This window comes from Nilaparvata lugens, chromosome 2 (genome assembly GCF_014356525.2).
Source record: "Nilaparvata lugens isolate BPH chromosome 2, ASM1435652v1, whole genome shotgun sequence".
Classification (NCBI taxonomy): domain Eukaryota; kingdom Metazoa; phylum Arthropoda; class Insecta; order Hemiptera; family Delphacidae; genus Nilaparvata; species Nilaparvata lugens.
The window spans coordinates 85,788,591-85,809,229 of record NC_052505.1 but is presented as its reverse complement, the minus strand read 5'-3'; the positions used below and the strand labels follow the sequence as shown (position 1 = coordinate 85,809,229).

Below are 20,639 nucleotides of genomic sequence, written 5' to 3'. Positions count from 1 at the left end.
TATCAGAGATTGACAATGGTGTAATAACCGAAACCGGTCTTTCCAAGTATCAATAAATCTGTGGTTTTTGACAATTTCTTAGTCTTTTTCATTCAATATGAATAATTACCACAATATCAACTTCTCAACTACACAAAAAAAATCAATACTAAAGAGAAATCTAGATAAGCCACTTTCTTATAAATGAGCCTATTGATTTTATTCTCGACTGCTTTAGCCGGTAGTAGAGGGGGTCGTGATACCCTGGATAAATGAATAAGGCCAGCGTAGCGGGTTTACAGGCTAGTCCCATGATAAAATAATTTTCAACTATACTGAATCATATTAAGTACCATTATAAGTTCTCACATATCTATCGGATGAAGTTTTGATAGTGTGGCACAGAAACTGTGATTCAGAGTAGACTAATTTTTATATTCACTAAGATATCTCCTGAAATATTTTCTAAGAAATCACTAAATTGATACTTAATGGCAGTTTATTCTGGTGGATTTGACCTAAAGCTATTCATATTGATCATCATTGATTGCAAATGAGTTGTTAAGAACGTGATAAACAATTGCTACCAGGGATGTTGAGGAATATATTTTTTTCAATTATTTGGTCCAATGAAGTTTGATATCAGAATGTCTTATTAGACCCAATTTTCAGTCAATTCAGAAAATATATTTAGATATATATCTTCATCATCATCTCTAGTATTTTTTTTCTATCTGGTCGTGCGCCCCCTGGGAGATGGATCCCATAGGCCCGAGGCTACCAAGTCTATTGAGAAATCCATCGCTGCACATCTCTCTCTCTTACATCTCATCTTATCATCTCTCATCTTTGTCATCACATCACTACAATCTTATATCGCACAGTAATGCTCTGTTCAACAGAATGGAACGTGACAGTAGTTACAGTGTCCTGGTTTTTGCTCAGTCTTGCCATAGAGAAAAGATAGAAAATTGTTGTGTATTTTGGAAGAAAAACTACTATTTTTAAAATAAAATAGTCTATTGAACAGATAGTTTTATTGATTTTATTATATGTATTGTGCAGTAATTATGTTTTGATTGTGTATCGTAATGTCATAAAATACTTTGTGACGTGGCCTTCTGTATGATTGTGTCTTCATGCTGAATAAATTGATTGATTGAAATAAGCATTGATTGTCTTGTAATAAGCATTGTACCCGAGCATAGTCGGGTTTGAGCTGGAGCCAGCATCCAGATGAAACCCGCTTACTTTATGCTCTCACTTCTCTATGGTCTTCCATTATAATGGAACGGTGGCAGCAGTTACAATGTCCTGATTTTTGTGTTGCAGTGAAACGAGAACTGGGCAAAGGCGACTCGACTGAGTGGCAACAGCTGTGGTACTCCAACTTCGAAGAGTACCAGCGATTGACTGAGCCAAGCTTCGATAATAACACAGTCAGCAATGTCACCGTCCAGCTTGGCGGAACGGCATTCCTGCATTGCAGAGTTCGCAACCTCGGCGAAAGAACTGTAAGTCAGCTTTTTCCTAGTGAAATGTATTATCCTTTCTACTTCAGAATTTCAACTGAATTGATTTCTAAACTAGAAAATTTTATCTAGAGTTGATCCTCTTGCAAATATAGGAGATAGCCTAATTATTATTAAACGAAAATCTCAATTAAATGCTGTAAATCACATCAAAGACTTCTGCTACTGCAAATATTGACAACAGAGTAAACAGCTAGATGAAAACTCGATGAGCGCTACTATACAAAAAAATCATTAATTACCATTTGAACAAATGCTTCTTCCAATAATATCCATTTCCAGCTGTTGAAAAAGGGAAGATTACTTGTGTGACCTGTATAATTTATACTGACTGTGATGGATTGTAGGTCTACAAATTGGGATAATTTTTTTTTCAAACGAGTTATATTGATCTTTGACGAAAACAACATTGGAATAAATCATTAGTGGCAAAATAATGATACCATAATATAAGTTGATAATAATATTATTCGCACCACGGGCAAAAATGTTTTCCTCCACCTACTGGCTAAAGTACTTACTTTACTCCCTGAAACATAATACTAAAGTGTCACTTTTTCGCTCTCGGTAGTAAAAAACAGAAAAACTCCCTAGGGAGTAAAAGTGACTCCATTTAAATAACATGGGAAGCATCTCTATTTTAAAAACTTACATTATAATAGGTTAGAAGGTCTAAGCTCAGATGAGAAAGCATAAAGAGGTGTCTGTAATTGAGTCAACTGAATTCAATACTACAACCAGAAATTTGATCAACTCATGAAATATATGTTTGTATGATATTATATTCTTAATATTAGTAGACGATAAAATTTATACAATTTTTAAAATATCTTATTCTATTCAAAATACCAGCCAACAAATATTTTTGATCTGCAATTCAAATCTGAACCGCGTGATCTGGAGTCAGCCATTTTTGGTAAACACCCAGCTGATATAATTGTTACAACTTTAGCCGATAGATAGCGCAATCGGCAGTGCCAATCAGACGGCCGGTTTTAAAGTTTTAGATTTTAGGTTATGTTGTTAGGAAACATTGTCACCAATACGTAAGTTATTAAAATGATTTTATTTGCAGTTTCTATAAAAAATGTAGATGGAGGAAAAATGTTGTGTACATCACGAGTGAAAAATACTTTTTCTCCCTCAGGAAAATTGTTGCCCTCGGCTTCGCCTCGGGCTTCAAACTTTTCCCTCAGGGAAAAAAGTCGTACTTTTCACTCTAGATATACAAATAACTATTTTCCGGCTTTCTATCTTTTTTGAAAACCGATTTCGAGCCGGAAAAATCTCATTTTCTGCTCTAGGTGCGAAATATACTATATCAAACGAGTTGTATTAATCTTTGACGAAAACAATATTGGAAAGAGTGGAGCCACAGATTATGAACCGTAACTGAGCTCAACCCATATAGACAAATAGAATACGGTAATAGACAAATAATGCATAATACGTATTATGATATTATGGTTTTTGTGCTGAAATCATTGCCTCAGGGAACGAATCTTCATAAACAAAACTTTCATTTCGTATATCTTATTTGTATTTCAAGGAGAAATAACATCGCCCTCATTATCCTTGATGAGATTACAAATAAGTAATAAAAAGGAAGGCAGATGAAGTGCAGCTTCAAAAACTGATCCTCTAAAGAGTAATGTGTAAATTATGAGTGAGCTGAAAGACCCTGCCAGTCTCTTAAAATTAAAATGAAAATAATCCTCTTTCAGAGTTCGATATCACGTTCGAATAAACCTGGAAACATCTCTCTCTCTCTCTCTCTGACTTTCTCTCTCTCTATTCAAATAAAGGTAGCAATTCAATCCTCTCTCTCTTTTTCCCTCTCTCTGTCTTCCTCTCTTTCCCTCTTTCATCATTTAAACACTACTCAATTCGCCCACACAAGTTTCAAAAGTTTTGATTCTCCTCTTGATATTAAAGCTTTGACTTTATCGAGACGTATTTCCATCAATTTTCTAGAAGTTCGAAAGAAGTCGTTATGTAGATTCTCAGAAACAACGATAAAGCAAATGATTTTACTCAATATATTCATGGTGAAGTTTAACTGTGGATAAATTTCTCAACATAATATGAATCCACTTACCAGGGAGATTTTGAAATTCATCTTTCTCTGGTCACTATTTTCATTAAATTATATAGAGAGTTCACATTTTGGATACTTCGGATCAGAAGTATGCGCTGTAAATGCGCGTTGAGCGCTGGAAATGTCCACATAGTTATGAATGAATTAATTTATAATCAAAGAATTGTTTATAGAATTTTATAATTGAATATTAGAATTCGATGTTTTATGGAAATAAGATATAATATAATATATGGTATTATAACTCACCTGAAATCCAAGTGCTGGTTTATTTTGTATTCAGTGGAAGGATCCTATTATTTAATGATGATGATATGTTGATAATAATCACTCTTCATTCCCGGGATCATGAAAAGTTACTATTATAGTTGATACTATTCTTGAATAGTAGCGCTCATCGAATTTTCATTTATGGCTTATAATAATAATGTAATTTGAATTATTATTATCCATATGGCTGTTTACCCTGATATCAATATTCACAGTAGCAGAAGTCTTCGGGGTGATTTACAGCATTTAATTTTAATTGGATTTTCGTTTAATAATAATTACTCCTTGTTGTCTTTGAATATTTTGACAAAAAATACATGGACATCGTTCATACAAAAATATCACAAAATAATACTCTGTTACATAATATATATATATTACGTAATTGCAATGAACGTACGTATTTGTACGTTTGTAATTTGATACTCTTATGCCAGTTACACACACATCGACTTTTGTTCGTACAATTTTTACCGTCTTCATAAATCCTATTTGAATCCTGATAGAATCCATGGGGACGGCAAAAAATCGTACGTGTTCATAATCTGTGGCTCCACTCTTTCCAATGTTGTTTTCGTCAAAGATCAACTATATAACTATATCAGCGATATAACTCGTTTGATGATAGTTATCAACTTATATTGAAAGGAATTCATAAGTTTTTCATTACTTAAAATGTTACACTGAACTTGAGTACATCAAGTACAAGTAATAATGGGGTTTTCTACAAAGCACTATCGACTTTTATAGAAGGTAGTCCATTGCAATGGACCAATAGATAAGGATAGACATACTTATCTTATTCATAGAAAGGTATGATATATTATAACTGGGAAATTTTATCATTTACATGCCGACTAAGTGTTTTTTTACAAGCTATATTGATTTCAAAAATAATTCCTATAGCAAAATTATCAAATGTACATTACTCTACAGTCTACACGAAGAAGCATTTTTCATATGAGTATGAAAACTGGCTTTCATAGTCTCAAGCCACTCATTGTAACAAATCTGAACTGTCCACCAAGATGGGGAATATTTCAATATTACCCAACTGATAAGTTAAGTTTAAAGAGTCGAGGGAGAGAGGGAGAGAGAGAGAGACAGTAAGAGTATTGAACAACTATGATTCACTGGCTTTAATGGAGGAATGTTTGAGGATTTGAAGTGTGAAACTCATTTTCCTTTCAAAAATCGATCATAGAATTCTCATGATCAATCTTATTGCATAGTATTTTGGAGCATGTGTGGGAAGTTTAGTCATAAATCATCCAAATGATGAAGAATAAGATTATTATCTTTTCTCATTCGAAACACGCCAACTCCGCTTAGAATATTTAGAATAATAAGTCTTCAGGAGTTTGAAATATTAGGGAGACATGATTATTACACAGCAGACAACAATGAATGAACTAGCATGTCAGTATCGAGATCCTAAATTGAGTCTTATCTAGCAGTGGAAGTTGTGAGTGATGGAGATCGTTAGGAGAACGCCTGAATAATGATATTTCAGTGCGTAGAGCGCCAGGAAAAACGACTTGTGCAACTGTCTCGCTCATTGCTCTCCGCCATTGTTTGGATCTATCTGCCTCCAGGCCGGGCGAATCTAGAAAAACGTCTCATTTCTAATGCGAGGCAGCAAGCAGTCAGACGAAGGATGATGCCGGAGTCTGAATTCATGCTATGAAATGAGAGAGTGCATTACATTAATGGAAAAGTCTTGCTCGCATGTTTGCTGAAGTATCTGAGGCTGCCGAGCGCCAACATCCAACAGCCGAGATGCTTCAAGTCCAAGTCTCGTTGTGTGAAATGTTTATTTCCTGGAGACCAGACAGCAACAGGAATATGAACTGAGACAGCGAGTATGAGAGTCGAAAAACAAACAAATCACACAAGTTAAGCAACGTCAAACGCGAGGACTATCACTCTTTCCATCTCCCTTTTCCCAAAGAATTCTCCTCACTTCTCAGTCAACTTTCAGAAGTAGTTTGAGAACTCTCTAACCTTCTAGGAACTGGAAATTGCTGGGAAAAAGTTGGAAAAGAGTTCACAAGTTGAGAGATCGATCATTATCATCGTGATCTTCTTGGCTTCAATCACCTTGACCCCGGAGAGATTGGATATGGTCGATGAAAAACACAAATTAAACTTCCCTATTGCAACAAACTTATGTTCCTTGTAATAATTTAGTTGAGTGCTGTGCACTTTAAGATGTAGCTTATGAAAATGGATGGGATTATTCGTGATAAAATTGGGTCAAACAGGAATTCTCATGAAACTTCCGTTTGAGGGAAAACTCCTAGAAAATATGGAATGATTTCCTGAATAGAGTCTAATCACTAGCTTTGAAATTATTTCTTATAGAGTGAATAATTGAACAGTTTTGCACATGCTGACATACATATTACATGCACATTGAATACACCATTACATATGTATTGTATATGTGTAGAATATTCACCATATTGTCATAAACCATGGGTTTTGACAGCTCTTCAAGCACATCAAAATTTAAATTCATTTTCCTTTTCAATTTTCAATAGTAAAATCAGGATCACTAGAAAGCCAAATTGCGCTGACTGAATGAAAAATCGCAGAGCTTCAGAGTGGTGGAACTTTCCAGTCTCCCCACCAGCCGGCATTTTCATATAAGATTTTCCCACTTTTTTCGAGTGAGTCTCTTTTTGTGCCGCTCCTCGCGAACATCCAAAGACTCTGACTGGCCAGGACCTGGACCTTCCTCTAGACCTCACCTTCCAGCCAAAGCTGACGAAATGGTCATCATAAAGGGGATTGGTATCGTACTCAATTAATTATTCATCATTTTAGTACTTATAAAATAATAATGTCATGTTCTTTTTCTTTCTTATGGGAATTTAAAAATAATAAATGACATGTAGAATATTTCAACTAAGAGGAAAATCCTCATAATCTTGAATAAATAATTATCAGAAATTAATCGAATTGAAATAAATAGAAACTCCTTTTTATATAAGATAAATAAAGACTTGTTCGATAATAATCTGTTTCCCTTTTCTACATAGCCTAAATTATATAACTTTTTAAACTAAACATTTCAAATTTATTTCTTTTTAAATATTGTAAACCAATAAATTTTGTATTCCTTAGAATGATTTCTTCTTTTCATTTCTTTAAAATATCTGCTCTTCAGCTATGTATCTCCTTTGTAACTCCTCTTCCCATCTGGGAAGTGGTGGAGCCCCCAATATTTACAAAAAATTATAACTTGGTTATGAATGGTGATATTAATTGTTTTCTTTTAACGTAATAAAATTGTAAAAGCCTACTTCCCGATACGTCACAATATACACATTGAATATAACATTACATATTAGATTGTCTATGTTTAGAATATTTACCATAAGAATATAGTTAAACGATATGTTTTTCAAATAGATGGTGTTAAAGAATAATCAATCATTTGGAATCAATTCATGAATGTATATTGAACTCTGATAGTTCTGGAAGATTACTTGAAAGGAATGTAGGTGTTGAAGGTGACCAGCTTCAACAATATCAGTAACAATGAATTATTTTTACTAATCAATAACAAGATGAAATAAAAAACACATATATTGTCAAATTCTACAGTTTTATTTGGTACAGGACCATGTTTTCGTGACCACACAGGTCACATTTGGAACGGTATTCTCATTATGGAACGGTTCTACAATATCGACAGTGACTTGTTTTTCAAAAATAGGATATCAAATTTGTCATTACAGCCTACATGGGTATAGTATGAACGCACCTATTCACGTAGATTAACTAGTACGTTGGGAATGGAAAAAATAAAGTGGTATTGTTGGCTGTTCGCTATTCTGATTACATCTATTTGATAGCCAGCTCAATATATCTATGATGTATTCTGAGCAACTAATGTAACGTTGATTCATTTTTTTGAATGAATGGAAAGCTAATGGTTGACAGAGTGATCGATCGAGTGAAATCAAGCTTTGGAAGGCGATTTGAATAGAATGAGAGCATGTGAGCGTGCGTTTATGTGACAGGCCATTCAGCTTTAAAATACAGTGAGGGTAGGAGATTCAATCTACCGATTCTGTTTCTGCAATTTCATCAGAGCTCGCTTGCTAGCGTTCTCGGTTCCATAACCATTATATTCCACTTGAAAATCGAATCGAACAGTCATGTATAGTATAACTTCATCTGTATTTAACTTGTACATCTAACAACTTATTCTATATCATCAGAACCAAGTTATTTCAATTTTGGAGAGAAATAGTGAAAAAAATACAGTTTTTCTGTCCCTGTGCCTGTATTCTTGTAAAAATAAAATAGATGACCTTTTTTATCATTTCGAGAAATACTGATGAATTTACTACAGTGATCAATTTAAAACAGAACACGTTGCTCATTAGCAAGAATGAATTATTTATTTAGAAAAATGCATATATTTGTGGGGAACGGATAAAATTCAGCCTCTAATGATTGTATAAATGGAACTGAAGTGGGGATAGCTTTTTATTCCTTGTTCATAGCAGTTAATCTAGTGGAGGTGAAGCATTTACATTCAAACGTTGTCACAAAAATATGCTACAGGATTTTTTTGATGTGAGGGTAATTTCAGCAGGACTGTGTCCACCACGATCCCCTAGTCTATCAAGCCTTGACTTCTTCCAATAAATCGTTATTCACACACTGAACTATAAGTTGTGTCATAGAGAAACAATAGCGTGAGTAGATATCCCATGGTATAGGGAATCTATGTCGCAACTTTTACTGTTATTGCAAGCCGATTACTGTCGATTATTGTCTATTTTTACTGTTTTGTTGGGGTGATAGTGTATGAACGCAACAATTTGAGAGACTACCAGCGTCACTCAGCTGCATGAGAAAGAACTACGTGAGCTATCGGCTTGGGATAACAGTAAAAGTTGCGACATAAACGCCCTATACCATGGGATATCTACTTATGCTATCGTTTCTCTATGGTTGTGTCCTGTTTTAAATTGAATATCTGTACATTTTGGAACATAATGTTCTGCTTTCTTCCCTCTAAGATTGTGAAACATCATTCATTAGCGTTAATTAGGATTTGATATTTTTTTGTTTCAGATTTCATGGGTGAGAAGAAGAGATTGGCATATTCTCACATCGGGTGTGTTCACCTACACAAACGATGAGAGGTTCCAGGTGCTCCATGCAGAGGGCACTGATGACTGGACTCTGCAGATCAAGTACCTGCAGAAACGCGACAATGGCACCTATGAGTGTCAGGTGAGTTATCAAAAATAAAATTCTCATGTTTCTGGAAATCTCCACCAATAAACGTTTGTCTAAAGCATTATAGATATTCTTGAAGTATTTTTACTTGATATTTTTCATCAGCAACACAAATTTTGAATCAAGTGGAAGAGGGGGCTCTTATTGCCTCAACTTCGCCCACAATCCCTTTTATTATTTAAAAGTGTGGAAAATGGAGGCAATTATCTATCCATACATCTATTTGTGAGATTACAAATTACATTCGCATTAAAAGAGCCAGTGCCATACTACTTGAAACACTACACTAGTTTTATCAACATTGCAGTGTGTTTGATTGGATTCTAACTGATTATTTTCAGTTCAATCTCTGTCTCAACTTTGAGGTAACATGGAAATTCATCAGAGTCGTTTTTGATATTACCTGGACCTTCACGTCCACAATCATGGAAAGCTGTTTATTCAAATGTACAGTTCCTAGAAGACTTCTAGACTATTAGAAGATTATCTAGACTTCTGTAGTGATTCATCAAGTGAAGGTTTTGATTCATCCGATGAGTTCAATATGTATGTGGTTTCTACTAATATTAGACTTTGAAAAGCAACGTCTCTCCCTCTATCACACAGGCTTCACAATCACCAGTCCCCACCAATATCCAGGTTTGAGAATTTCTCAACTTCAAGGGAAATCGTCATAATTCTTTTCATGAAGAATGAGATTTTTGACAGGGTGGGGGAAAAATATTCCGTTCATCTTAGCTTTGCACGAATATCTTTGATTTCGTTCAACACAAAACCAAACTGGAAATTAACTTTACTGGAATTAACTGGAAATATACTTTTTTTTTATTGGAAAATATATTTTCTTACAACTCCGTAGAAAGTAGTAGGTTTCAGAGATTTATCAAAATACCCCATTCATAGATATTGTATTCTATCATAATGAGAGTGATGATTGTTGTACTAGTGGATAATGATTCAGCTTAAAATGCCCACAAGAGTAGAACAGGATAGAATAGAATTCTTTATTGCCATTAAACACATATCGCAATAGACATAGTCATTAGGAAACATAAATCATAGTAATTACAAGTAATTTGAGCATGTTTTATGTTGAGTACTGTGGGAGTATAATTATGTATGAATTGTAAATTCGTAAACACAACCAACACATACAAAAATATGATATCCAATTAGAATGCAACTTATCATAGTTTCAATTAGAGATTTGCATACTAGCAAAGCGTCATTCAAACAGTCTATAATGAGAGACCTGTCATTTCACAGATTTCATCTCTTTTTTGCTGCATATATTTTGATAATGAGTTAAAATTGACAGCTCTCCATTGAAATACGATGGGGACCAGCTTTGCTCGCTAATTGCCATATGAAGCATTTTTCGATTTTGTTTGTTTCCACGCCACTTCTGGGACGTCTCTAATGGTTTTTGCGGAATTTGTAGGTTAATAAATTATTCAGGAGCAGTTGTGATCACCGGGGACCACCAGCAACCAACAAATTTTAAACAATTCATTAGCGATCGTCAGCTACATTATCGAAACTGTGCAGCAGTGGCTACGGCTATGCATCGGTAATGATGTTCACCATATAATGCGTCACGTACCAACTCAGTGAGTGCCTCCAGCATCGGCATGGGCGCCGTTGACTAATGGCACCAAACAAGACTCCACCCAACGACATCATCAACTCAGCACACGTTTCCACGCTCCCAGTCAACCATTTGATGAGCCGAATTTCGACAACTTGTTAGAAACGATCGAGGATATTGAAATGATAATCGCGCTATTTTAGTAGCCTACACACCATGAATAACAATGTTGAATTATTGACAAGACAGCGGTCGACTAATTCACTTCAAGTGAATGATACATTCATCATTAGTGCTCATATGATAACGTTCACATATAAACCATTGAGTTTGAATTTGGGTTGGTGGTGAATTTCAATCGCTTCTGTGTTAGTGTTGGTGGTGGTCTCACACACAGTGGTAGTAATGTTGGTGAGCTTCACCGCTCTAGTTCTACTGATAAAAAGGAGTTGCACTGCGTAAATAGTGAGTTCCACGTTATAATGGCAGTGGAGAAAGATAGGAGAACAACGTTGCCGATCCTCAGTCTTGTCAATGCCTTCTATAGACGGTAGCTGATACAGGTTTATTGATGTAATATTGAGGCTGTGCAAAGGCTAAAAATAAACTTTCTACTCGTGATATTTTTCAAAGTTTTTCGATTTTTATTTCATCAAGCTATCAAAATGATAAAGTTTTCTCAGGAAAACATCTTTTTCCGATCATTACTTTTTGAGATATGAGCGCCCGAAGTTTAAATTTTTGGGACAGAACATTTCAAATTCGGTAAGAGATAAATCTATGAGATTCAGAGGATAGATTCTTCATGGTATTTTTGATCTAGTAAAACAAAAATTTTCTGAAAATATCAATTTTTGAGATAGTTTACTGAAAATAACCAAAAATAACTTTTAGTTGAGTTATTTTTGGTAAATTGAATAACTTTTTCAAAAATTGATATTTTTAGAAAATTTTTGTTTTACTAGATGAACAATACCATGAATAATCCATCGTCTGATTCTCGTGAATTTATCTCTTACCGAATTTGAAATGTTCTGACCAAAAATTCAAACTTCGAGCGCTCATATCTCAAAAAGTAATGATCGAAAAAAATGTTTTTCTGCGAAAACTCTTTCAATTTGATAGCTTGATGATATACAAATCGAAAAGCTTTGTAAAATATCACGAGTCGAAAGTCTATTTTTAGCCTTTGCACAGCCATTATTCACAGCCAGTTCATTCTCATTTAAAATAATCAAATTATATCTTATTAAGCAAGATATTTTATTTTCCAATAATTTCATAATGAATTTTCATAACCAAGATGAAATATTTTCTTAATTAATTATTAATTCCACATTGTTGAAAAACGATCTGGCAACAGAGCAAAGCGAGAGGGAGATAGCGTTATCCGCTTTGTTGAGTGAGAGACAAGGATATCAATACAATTGCCAATCAAACACTGCCATTATAACGTGGCCCTACTATAGTAGCATAGGATATTGTTGCCAGAGCTCAATTCCAAGGGATTGAGATGCTAAATGAAATGAAATGAGGAATAAACTGCATGACTGTAAGATAAAGGTACAGATGAGAAGAGGGTACCAGAGATAAATAATATTTAGTCTATTTCCAAAAATATAGTTTCTTTGAGAAGAAGGTACCAGAGATGAATAATCTTTAGTTTATTTTCAAAAAATATAGTTTCTTATAAAAATATCGTTTCCTTACTCTATGAAGGTACTAAAGGTACATTTGTAGGTACGTATGAGATGAAACGAATGTTTATCATGAGTGCAGGGAAATTATCTGGATCAGTTATGACTGGGTGTGAAAGTCCAGGCTTGAACCCTCCTGTGTTATAGTGAAAGTAATAACTTGATGAGATCGGCTGATATTGTTGATCTAAGTTGTTGATTGTACAGTAGAACATAAAAGAATAATGCTTTAGAGTCTTGAGCTTGGAACACAAAACAATAATGCAAATTCAGTTTTGAACAGTTTTTTGATCAGAATAGTGTTTTTAATGCATTATTGGCTTGCAGGAACTCCCTTGCATACATCGATCATTAACTATTAATAATAAATATACAATTACATTGGAAAAAGGGTTATTTAGAATTAATCACAATTTTTTAGGTATTTCTCAACTATAGAATATGGTTGAGGTTGAGATCAAAAACTTTTCAGCACATTTATAGGGGAGCTCAAAGTATTAAGCCCCGCACACACACATCGATTTTGTTCGTACGGTATTTTGCCGTCCTTAAAAATCCTATTAGATTAAACAGATAATTCTAAACAGATGATGTTTGTCAAGTTCCGTTCAATCTGATAGAATTCATAAGGACGGCAAAATATCGTACGAACAAAAATCGATGTGTGTGTGCGGGGCTTAATACTTTGAACTCCCCTATAAATGTGCTCAAAAGTTTTTGATCTCAATCTTAACCAGATTTCATAATAGAGAAATACGTGAAAAATTGTCATTACTTCTAATAACCCTTTTTCTAATCTAATTATATAATCCTACTATATTAAGCGAGCAATTTCTGTATTTTATATTCATATTTATAAATGTGGTTATTTATGTTCAACGGATCTCGAAAACGGCTCCAACGATTTTCACGAAATTTGGAACATAGTAGGTTTGTGATATAAAACTTCGATTGCATTAGGTCTCATCCTTGGGAAAACTTGCTGAACGATATTAAAAGGATAATTCATCCTTGGCTCAAATAGCTGTGGATAGTAAAAAAGTGAGTGAGCGAGTGAGTATGTGAAAAATCAAAATATTGCATCCCCGAAATTCATAAGATGGCATTTTACCAGCTGTGAAATATAAACATGATCATTTTAGAGAATTGTGTTCTGTTTATCAATAAAATGTCGGGGACCGAGCTTCGATCTGGAGTACAAAAGCATAAAAAATGTTATAAGGGAAGAAGAAAATTATAATAACATTCATACAGAAATTTTTCTTTCTGATCACAGTAAATTGAGATTAATTCCCAGAGGAATGCAAAAATTTCCCTCACGAAGGACCAGTTGCACAAAAGCCGGTTAAATTTTAATCCTCATTAAATAATTCGCTGTGGCTACAGTTACGGTAACCGTAGCTCGTATCGAGTTCCGGTAAACATTTGAGCATGCGCGGCTACCGCTATTTACATGAGCATTGTGGTGCTTGTGGTTTTTTGGTCACATGGTTATGATTTCTAAGTTACTAACTAACTTCATTATTAACTAACTTATTTCTAACTAACTTCATTGAAACGATAGGTTATCATAACCATGTCACCAAAAACCATCAACACCACAATGCACATGTAAATAGCGGTAGCCGCGCCTGCGCAAGTGTTTACCGGAACGCGAATGGAGTTACGGTTACCGTAAGGCTAGTTACACACACATCGATTTTTGGTCGTACGATATTTTGCCGTCACTATGAATTCTATCAGATTAAACGGAACTTGGCAAACATCATATGTTTGAAATCATCTGTTCAATCTAATAGAATTTATAAGGGCGGTAAAATATCGTACGACCAAAAATCGATGTGTATGTAACTAGCCTAACTGTAGCCACAGCGTAAATAATTACCACAATATCAACTTCTCAACTACACAAAAAGTGAATCCTGATTACCTTCACGTGAACCAAATCAGAGAAGACCATTTCAAAAAGATGGATCTACTGGAATTAATCAAGATTGAAAATAACCTGACTTTTTGGCAACCGGCACTAAGTACCTGATTGAATGATTAAAAAAGTTCAACAGCTGAGTCATAATTTTGACACAGTCCCACACACATGAACTCACTCACTTCCATCACCAGACGACGAAATAATTATTATCAGATGTTTTTCCAGGGTTGAATAATAATTATCCTTTTAATGTCATTCAGCCAGTTTTCCCAGGGTTGAGACCTAGTGCAATCGAATCTTTATATTATAAACCTAGTATGTTCTGAATTTCGTGAGAATCGTTAGAGCCGTTTTCGAGATCCGGTGAAATACAAACATCTAAACATATGAAGAGAAGTTCTCATTTAATAGTATAGGATAAAAATAACGAGCGAAGTTCGGTGTCCCGATATTTATTATTGGTTAATGATCTAGTTATGCAAGGGAGTTACTGCAAGCCAATAATGTATGAAAAACACTATTTGAGTCGCTTTATTTCATTGTTTAAGAGAAAATTGATGATACATTAATATTATCATGGATATCATTATTCATCCGTGCTGCTATCATGGAGCCATAAATGTCTCAAATTGCTCCTGAACATATTAAGCAGCATACTTTGTTGGGAGGGTGAAAACAATGATAACAGGTTCACACTAGATTTACCACAGAGAGTTAAGCCACGTGGAGGCCTTTGCTTTAGGAACAAGATACTGAATTATTGCTCGTTATACGATATAATGTATTCCGAACAGCATTAGCTTCACGAATTTATGACGGTACGTGATGGTGAAAAGCGGTTGACAAATTCTATTAGCAGGTGGAGGGTGAAATGAGCGAATAAGCGGCGAAATCGTCAGAAAAATGAACGTGATTTTCACTTTTCAAACAGTCATTTATCCAGTTTTCCTCTCTAAACTGATTGCGATTCGATTATAGCTGACTAAAAGCTGTTAATATCAGCGGCGATTTTTCTGCGTGATGTTGAGAATTCCAAAATCGAGTCACCTGTTACAGAAGCTCACATCATTTTCTGTAATTATTGATTATGATTTCCTGAACCCTGTCGATCAAATCTGAAAATATGACAAGAGTTTCTTACTAGGAGAATTCAATTTATGAGCACAACATAGAAAAAACCTTAGAGTTCCATGACTCTTCCCAATTTCCAATGGCAGCAGGTAGCTTTCCATGCAGTCATGGTGAATTTTTTTCCAGTTATGATAATATACATTTCTTATATCCTGTATTTTATCCCTCATTCCATTGATCACATATCGTAGATTGTACATCACTGCAGAATGTCGAATAGCAAGTTCATTCACAACTGATTTCAATATTACAATCAACCTATTTCTATGATTATTTATCACAGTTTAAACTCTTATTAAATTACTGTATTAAAACATATCCAAATGTTCTCTACAATAAAATCATGGAATATGTCTGACATATCTAGCAATTGTACTATACGGGTTGCAATATGAGGTTGACTCAGAAGAAGTTTAAAATTATACTAGTAGTTCTGTGAACAGTAGACCTAAAGCAGTATTCTCATCCACAAGTACCTGATTGAAACTATAGACCTTAGACCTTGAACTATTGAACCTATAGACTGGCTTCTCCACATATCTGTGTAATCACTTGTCAGCTGATTTATGATGAATAATTCTATAGTCTGATTTTTACTCTAATATTTACATATGAAGGAGGCTCCTTTTTCCTTTTATATTATCCTTGAAATGCAAAATTCCCAAAAACCTTGTATATACTTCGACGCGCAATTAAAAAAGGAACATACCTGTCAAATTTCATGAAAATCTATTAACGCGTTTCGCCATGAATGCGCAACATATAAACATACACACATTTAAACATTAAGAGAAATGCCAAACCGTCGACTTGAATCTTAGACCTCACTTCGCTCGGTCAATAATATCCCTTCCAGTGCTCAAGCTTCCCACAATCCTATCTCGTAATTCCTTCCATAAAGCATTCCAGGATACTCTGTCAAATGTTTTGAATATGGAAACTCAAGGATTTGTCTTATTTATAAGGCTTTTCTGGTCTATACCATAACTTTATCCTATTTCATGATTAAAAGGTATAATATTATTATATTGTATTATATCACGTATATTTTTGAATATGGCGATAAAAATTATTCAAATATATTTCCTCTCAGATATAAACAAAGAACTATCGTCCAAGCAAGAATCCTGATAATGCTCCTACTATCTACGATGATCAACAATGCCTATAATAGTTTGAATTTCTTTTTCCTGTGATATTATTCAAAACTCAGCTCAGCTTACGTAGTAACTGAACTACAGTATGTTGTAGTTTGGAGCTAGTATATGATGCAAACACCAGGAGCGGGAGATTGATTGATTTATTTATCACATGCCATGTCTTGAAAAGCCTATTGCATTTATATGCATTTATATGCAATGTGATTTCAAGGTGAGTGTGGTTGGGGATCCTACTGAAAATACTACTTTACTATGAATTCAAAAGTCCGCCATTTTGAATGCAACTTTGTTTTTTTTAATCGAGAGAGAAAATCCCCATAATTTTCTTACTATATACGATGATCTACAATGCCTGTGATAGTTTAAAATGTTCATGTCCCTGTGATATTTTTGACTGAGCCCACGTAAGTCATACTATGTAGCCACTGAATATTTTCACTTAGCTACAGAATAATGTAGTTCGAAGCTAACATAAGATGCAAACAGCAGTAGTAGAAGAATAGACAAGTAGATTGAAGAGGTAAGTCGAAATAGCACTCGGACTCTGTTTGCATCGGCGGGTCTATTGTTGCCCGCATCCAAGAATACCTTTGGAAAATCTGTTGGGAACTGGAAGCTCCAGTGAGTCGGTCCATTGTTTCAGCTGGAGAAGACGAGGCAGAAATCACTCGTGTCTGGGTCTTGTTTGCCTACGAAGCAGCAAGCAGCTCCAGTTTACTCCTGATGTTGACTGTTCTCCCATTCCAATCATCCTCATCCCTCTTCAAATATCTTGCAATAGAAGCAGCGGCAGCCATGTTGAGTTGTGCAGCCAGCTCTTGTCCCGGATCGGACAAGAGATCGGCGCATTCATGTGCCGCTGTTACCTGGTACCTACGCATCATCCCCGATATTCAACAATGATGTTCAGATTAGGTTTGGAGGGCGATGGCAAGTTCAATAGTACCATCAACAAGTTCATCGTTCACTAGAGTACTTGGTATTTATCAAAGATCCCTAACCTCCCGATCTGTCTGCAGTACTAGTCATGAATTTCTAACTAGAATATTGATTTCAGTAGGCTGCTCCTTATAAACCCATAAAATACGTTTTCAACAACTTGTGATTTTTGTTCCCTTCCTGTTTGAATAGTTTTGATTAATAATGTGAATAACTTAAAAACGGTTTGAGATCTCGACCATTCATTTTCTCTTGAAATTCCGCATCGAAATGATGTATCGCATGACCACCTTCCTTCTTAAAAAACAAAAGTTGCATTCAAAATGGCGTATCCAAGATGGCGGACCAGATTTTTGAAGCCATAGTAAAGTAATATTTTCAATTTGAGTAGGATCCCCAATCTAACCCACCGTCAAATTACCTTTGTGTATGAGATATTGAGCCGTTCTCGGACTTTTCACCCACTCTGTACAATGTGACTTACATTTTGTCACTTATAACCTAAATTTGGAATGTTGAATAAACTGGAATAGGGACTGGTTTGTGCATAAGCATGATGTGTCAATGTGCTGTATGAATGAATAAAATTTTAATACAAAAAATCTTCTCAGGAATTAATATATGAATCATGGATTCCTACTAATCGATTTCATTGAATCTGGCGCAGAGTTTGAGATAAATATTGTGACGTACATGAAGGCATATAACATGTGAAGTAAATATTATAGTATGATATTGTTACAATAGAATTGATGTTGCCTGAGCTTATAGCACTTCAATTCACAGCAAAGCAGGTGAGGATACGAATGAAACGGACAGATCGATGTTCAGGTCTCAGTTTATACTCTGTCCAAACAGGCATGAGCTCTGAAGGATTAGGCCGACCCTCCTACTACTCACACACACAAGCGCAGTCTCCTTTTGTGTGTGTGAGTAATGCTGTATACTACTTACCTGTATACTACGTAGTATATCTAGTATATCAATGGCGCAGGTAGGCTGGACGTGTGTGCCTGAGCGTGTTGGTCGGCTTAATCTTTCAGTGCTCATGGTAGTTTGGACAGACTATAGGTCGCGCTCGTGATTGACCTGCATTTATCACAAGCATGAGAGTGAGAAGAAGGAAACGCGTTATAGTACGGTGATATTGAGATGTTAAGATGCCTGCCACCTGATTAATGGCATCAATTGAAACTGAAAGCCAAACCGCCACATGTCCGTACTGTTTTTACCTTTAGTTGACGACACTACCTAGCTAACACTAGCACAAGAGCAAAGACTAGTGAAATTGATTTTGCTGTGAAGAATATATAAATGCAAATAAAATATGAATACTCTAAATTCTGTTTCGTGAACATTTTTTAATTGATAGTGATTTGAGTGTAATATTTTTGTTCTCTATCCAGTTTCTCAACCATCAAAATTCTTATTTTCTGTTGTTTTTGAGTGAAAAATAACTAAATTTCAGAAAAGTGGAATCATAACCTCTTTTCGGATTATATTATCTAAATTTGGGAGAGAAATAGTACAAGGAGTATCCTTAGTTTTCCTCTCTTATTCAGTGCTTTCTTGTGAAAAAAATTAAATACAAAAAAACTTGAATTCATCATTTACTTGAAGATATAATTATGTCTGTTAATGAGTCTATCATTTGAGTGGTGAGAAGCTTATATCAAGCTAATCAGTGACTCAAAAACGTTTAACGTTAATCTTAATGAGTTTGAAAGTTGGCATATTTTCGATACTTTAAACTCCAAGGGGATTTCGTTCAATACTGACAAGTCCATTCGTAATTTCTCCCTATAGATGAATTACGTGACCCATTCTCCAAACTGATCACAACCGCGATAACAAATTCAGTATTATTGACACATCATTGACATCGTCCTCAGAGTTGAACACATCCTGAATATTGTTTTGTGCTCCAGTTTCCATCATGAGAGGACACCACTGCTCTTCCACGAATTTTACGAGCAGCACTGTGCATATATATTCACAATATGTTTTTTAGTGTCAGTGAACACACAGGTGGGCTTTTTACAAGAGAGTAGAAGTTGGTAGGAGCTACCACATTGAGCTGCCAGAATGAAACAGTTTTATGAACAACACTTTGAAAAACTCGTACGCTTTTATGCCCCTCTGCATTATTCTATAGCTTACTACTATGTTCTGAAGTATGCTCCATACATTGGAAGTAACAACCACCACGGCTGGCTAGCGCGCAATTTCGTGTCAAGTGTAAACGTCATTACGTTTACGCCCTAATCAACTCTGACACTCATTAAAGATGCTTCCCAACTCCTATATGCCTTGAGTGTAAAAAAAATTCAATAGAATAGGTCAAACGTAGGTCCTAAATACGTTTCATTGATTATGTATGTATCTTCTTCTTCTTCTGCTTCAATCGTCCGATTGGTTGGCAGCTTTCCATCTTTGTCTGTCCAGAGCCAGCTGTTTTAGTTGGGTATAGCTCTGGACCCCAAGATCCCGGGTTATCTGGGTCATACTTCCACGAGCATGTATGTATATAAAAACATTAAAAGAAAAAGACTAAGAAATTGTAAAAAAACCACAGATTTATTGATACTTGGAAAGACCGGTTTCGGTTATTACACCATTGTCAATCTCTGATAAACTTGAACTAAATACAAGAGCAGCTGAATTTGTACTAATAGGCGAGTACTGCTATTGGTCAAAGGCATGAACGCCTGCCATTGGCCCAGCTAGACAGTCTCCTCCCACTCAACGGTGTCGCAAAATGGCGGCTTAAGCAACAAACTCGCCATGATAACAAAATTTACTTTCAGTACAAAATAAGAATCAAGAAAACCAGTGAAAGATAATAAAACAAATATGTAAATGGAAAAATCATTGACTAATATATGCTTACAATTTTATGATAAAACCAAATTCGTATTGTTGTATTGGTTGAAATGAATCTGGTCATTTAAACTATACTGGGAATTTTCCTCAATTACTCTTGTTATTTTTAAAGCCTCTAGAATATTCAAATATCTGCCTTTGTTATTAACATGCACAGACTCAACATC

General features: G+C 35.1%; 1 protein-coding gene across 4 annotated transcripts in view; it reads left to right on the top strand.

Annotated features, from left to right (window-relative positions):
• Window positions 1-20,639, top strand: part of LOC111046304 (protein CEPU-1-like) — a 150,792-nt gene that overhangs the window by 109,455 nt on the left and 20,698 nt on the right. For all 4 annotated transcript variants that reach the window (XM_039421975.1, XM_039421973.1, XM_039421976.1 and 1 more), the window contains 2 exons: window positions 1,312-1,493; window positions 8,977-9,138. In XM_039421975.1, coding sequence (XP_039277909.1) covers window positions 1,312-1,493; window positions 8,977-9,138 — 344 coding nt within the window. The remainder of the gene's footprint in view (window positions 1-1,311; window positions 1,494-8,976; window positions 9,139-20,639) is intronic.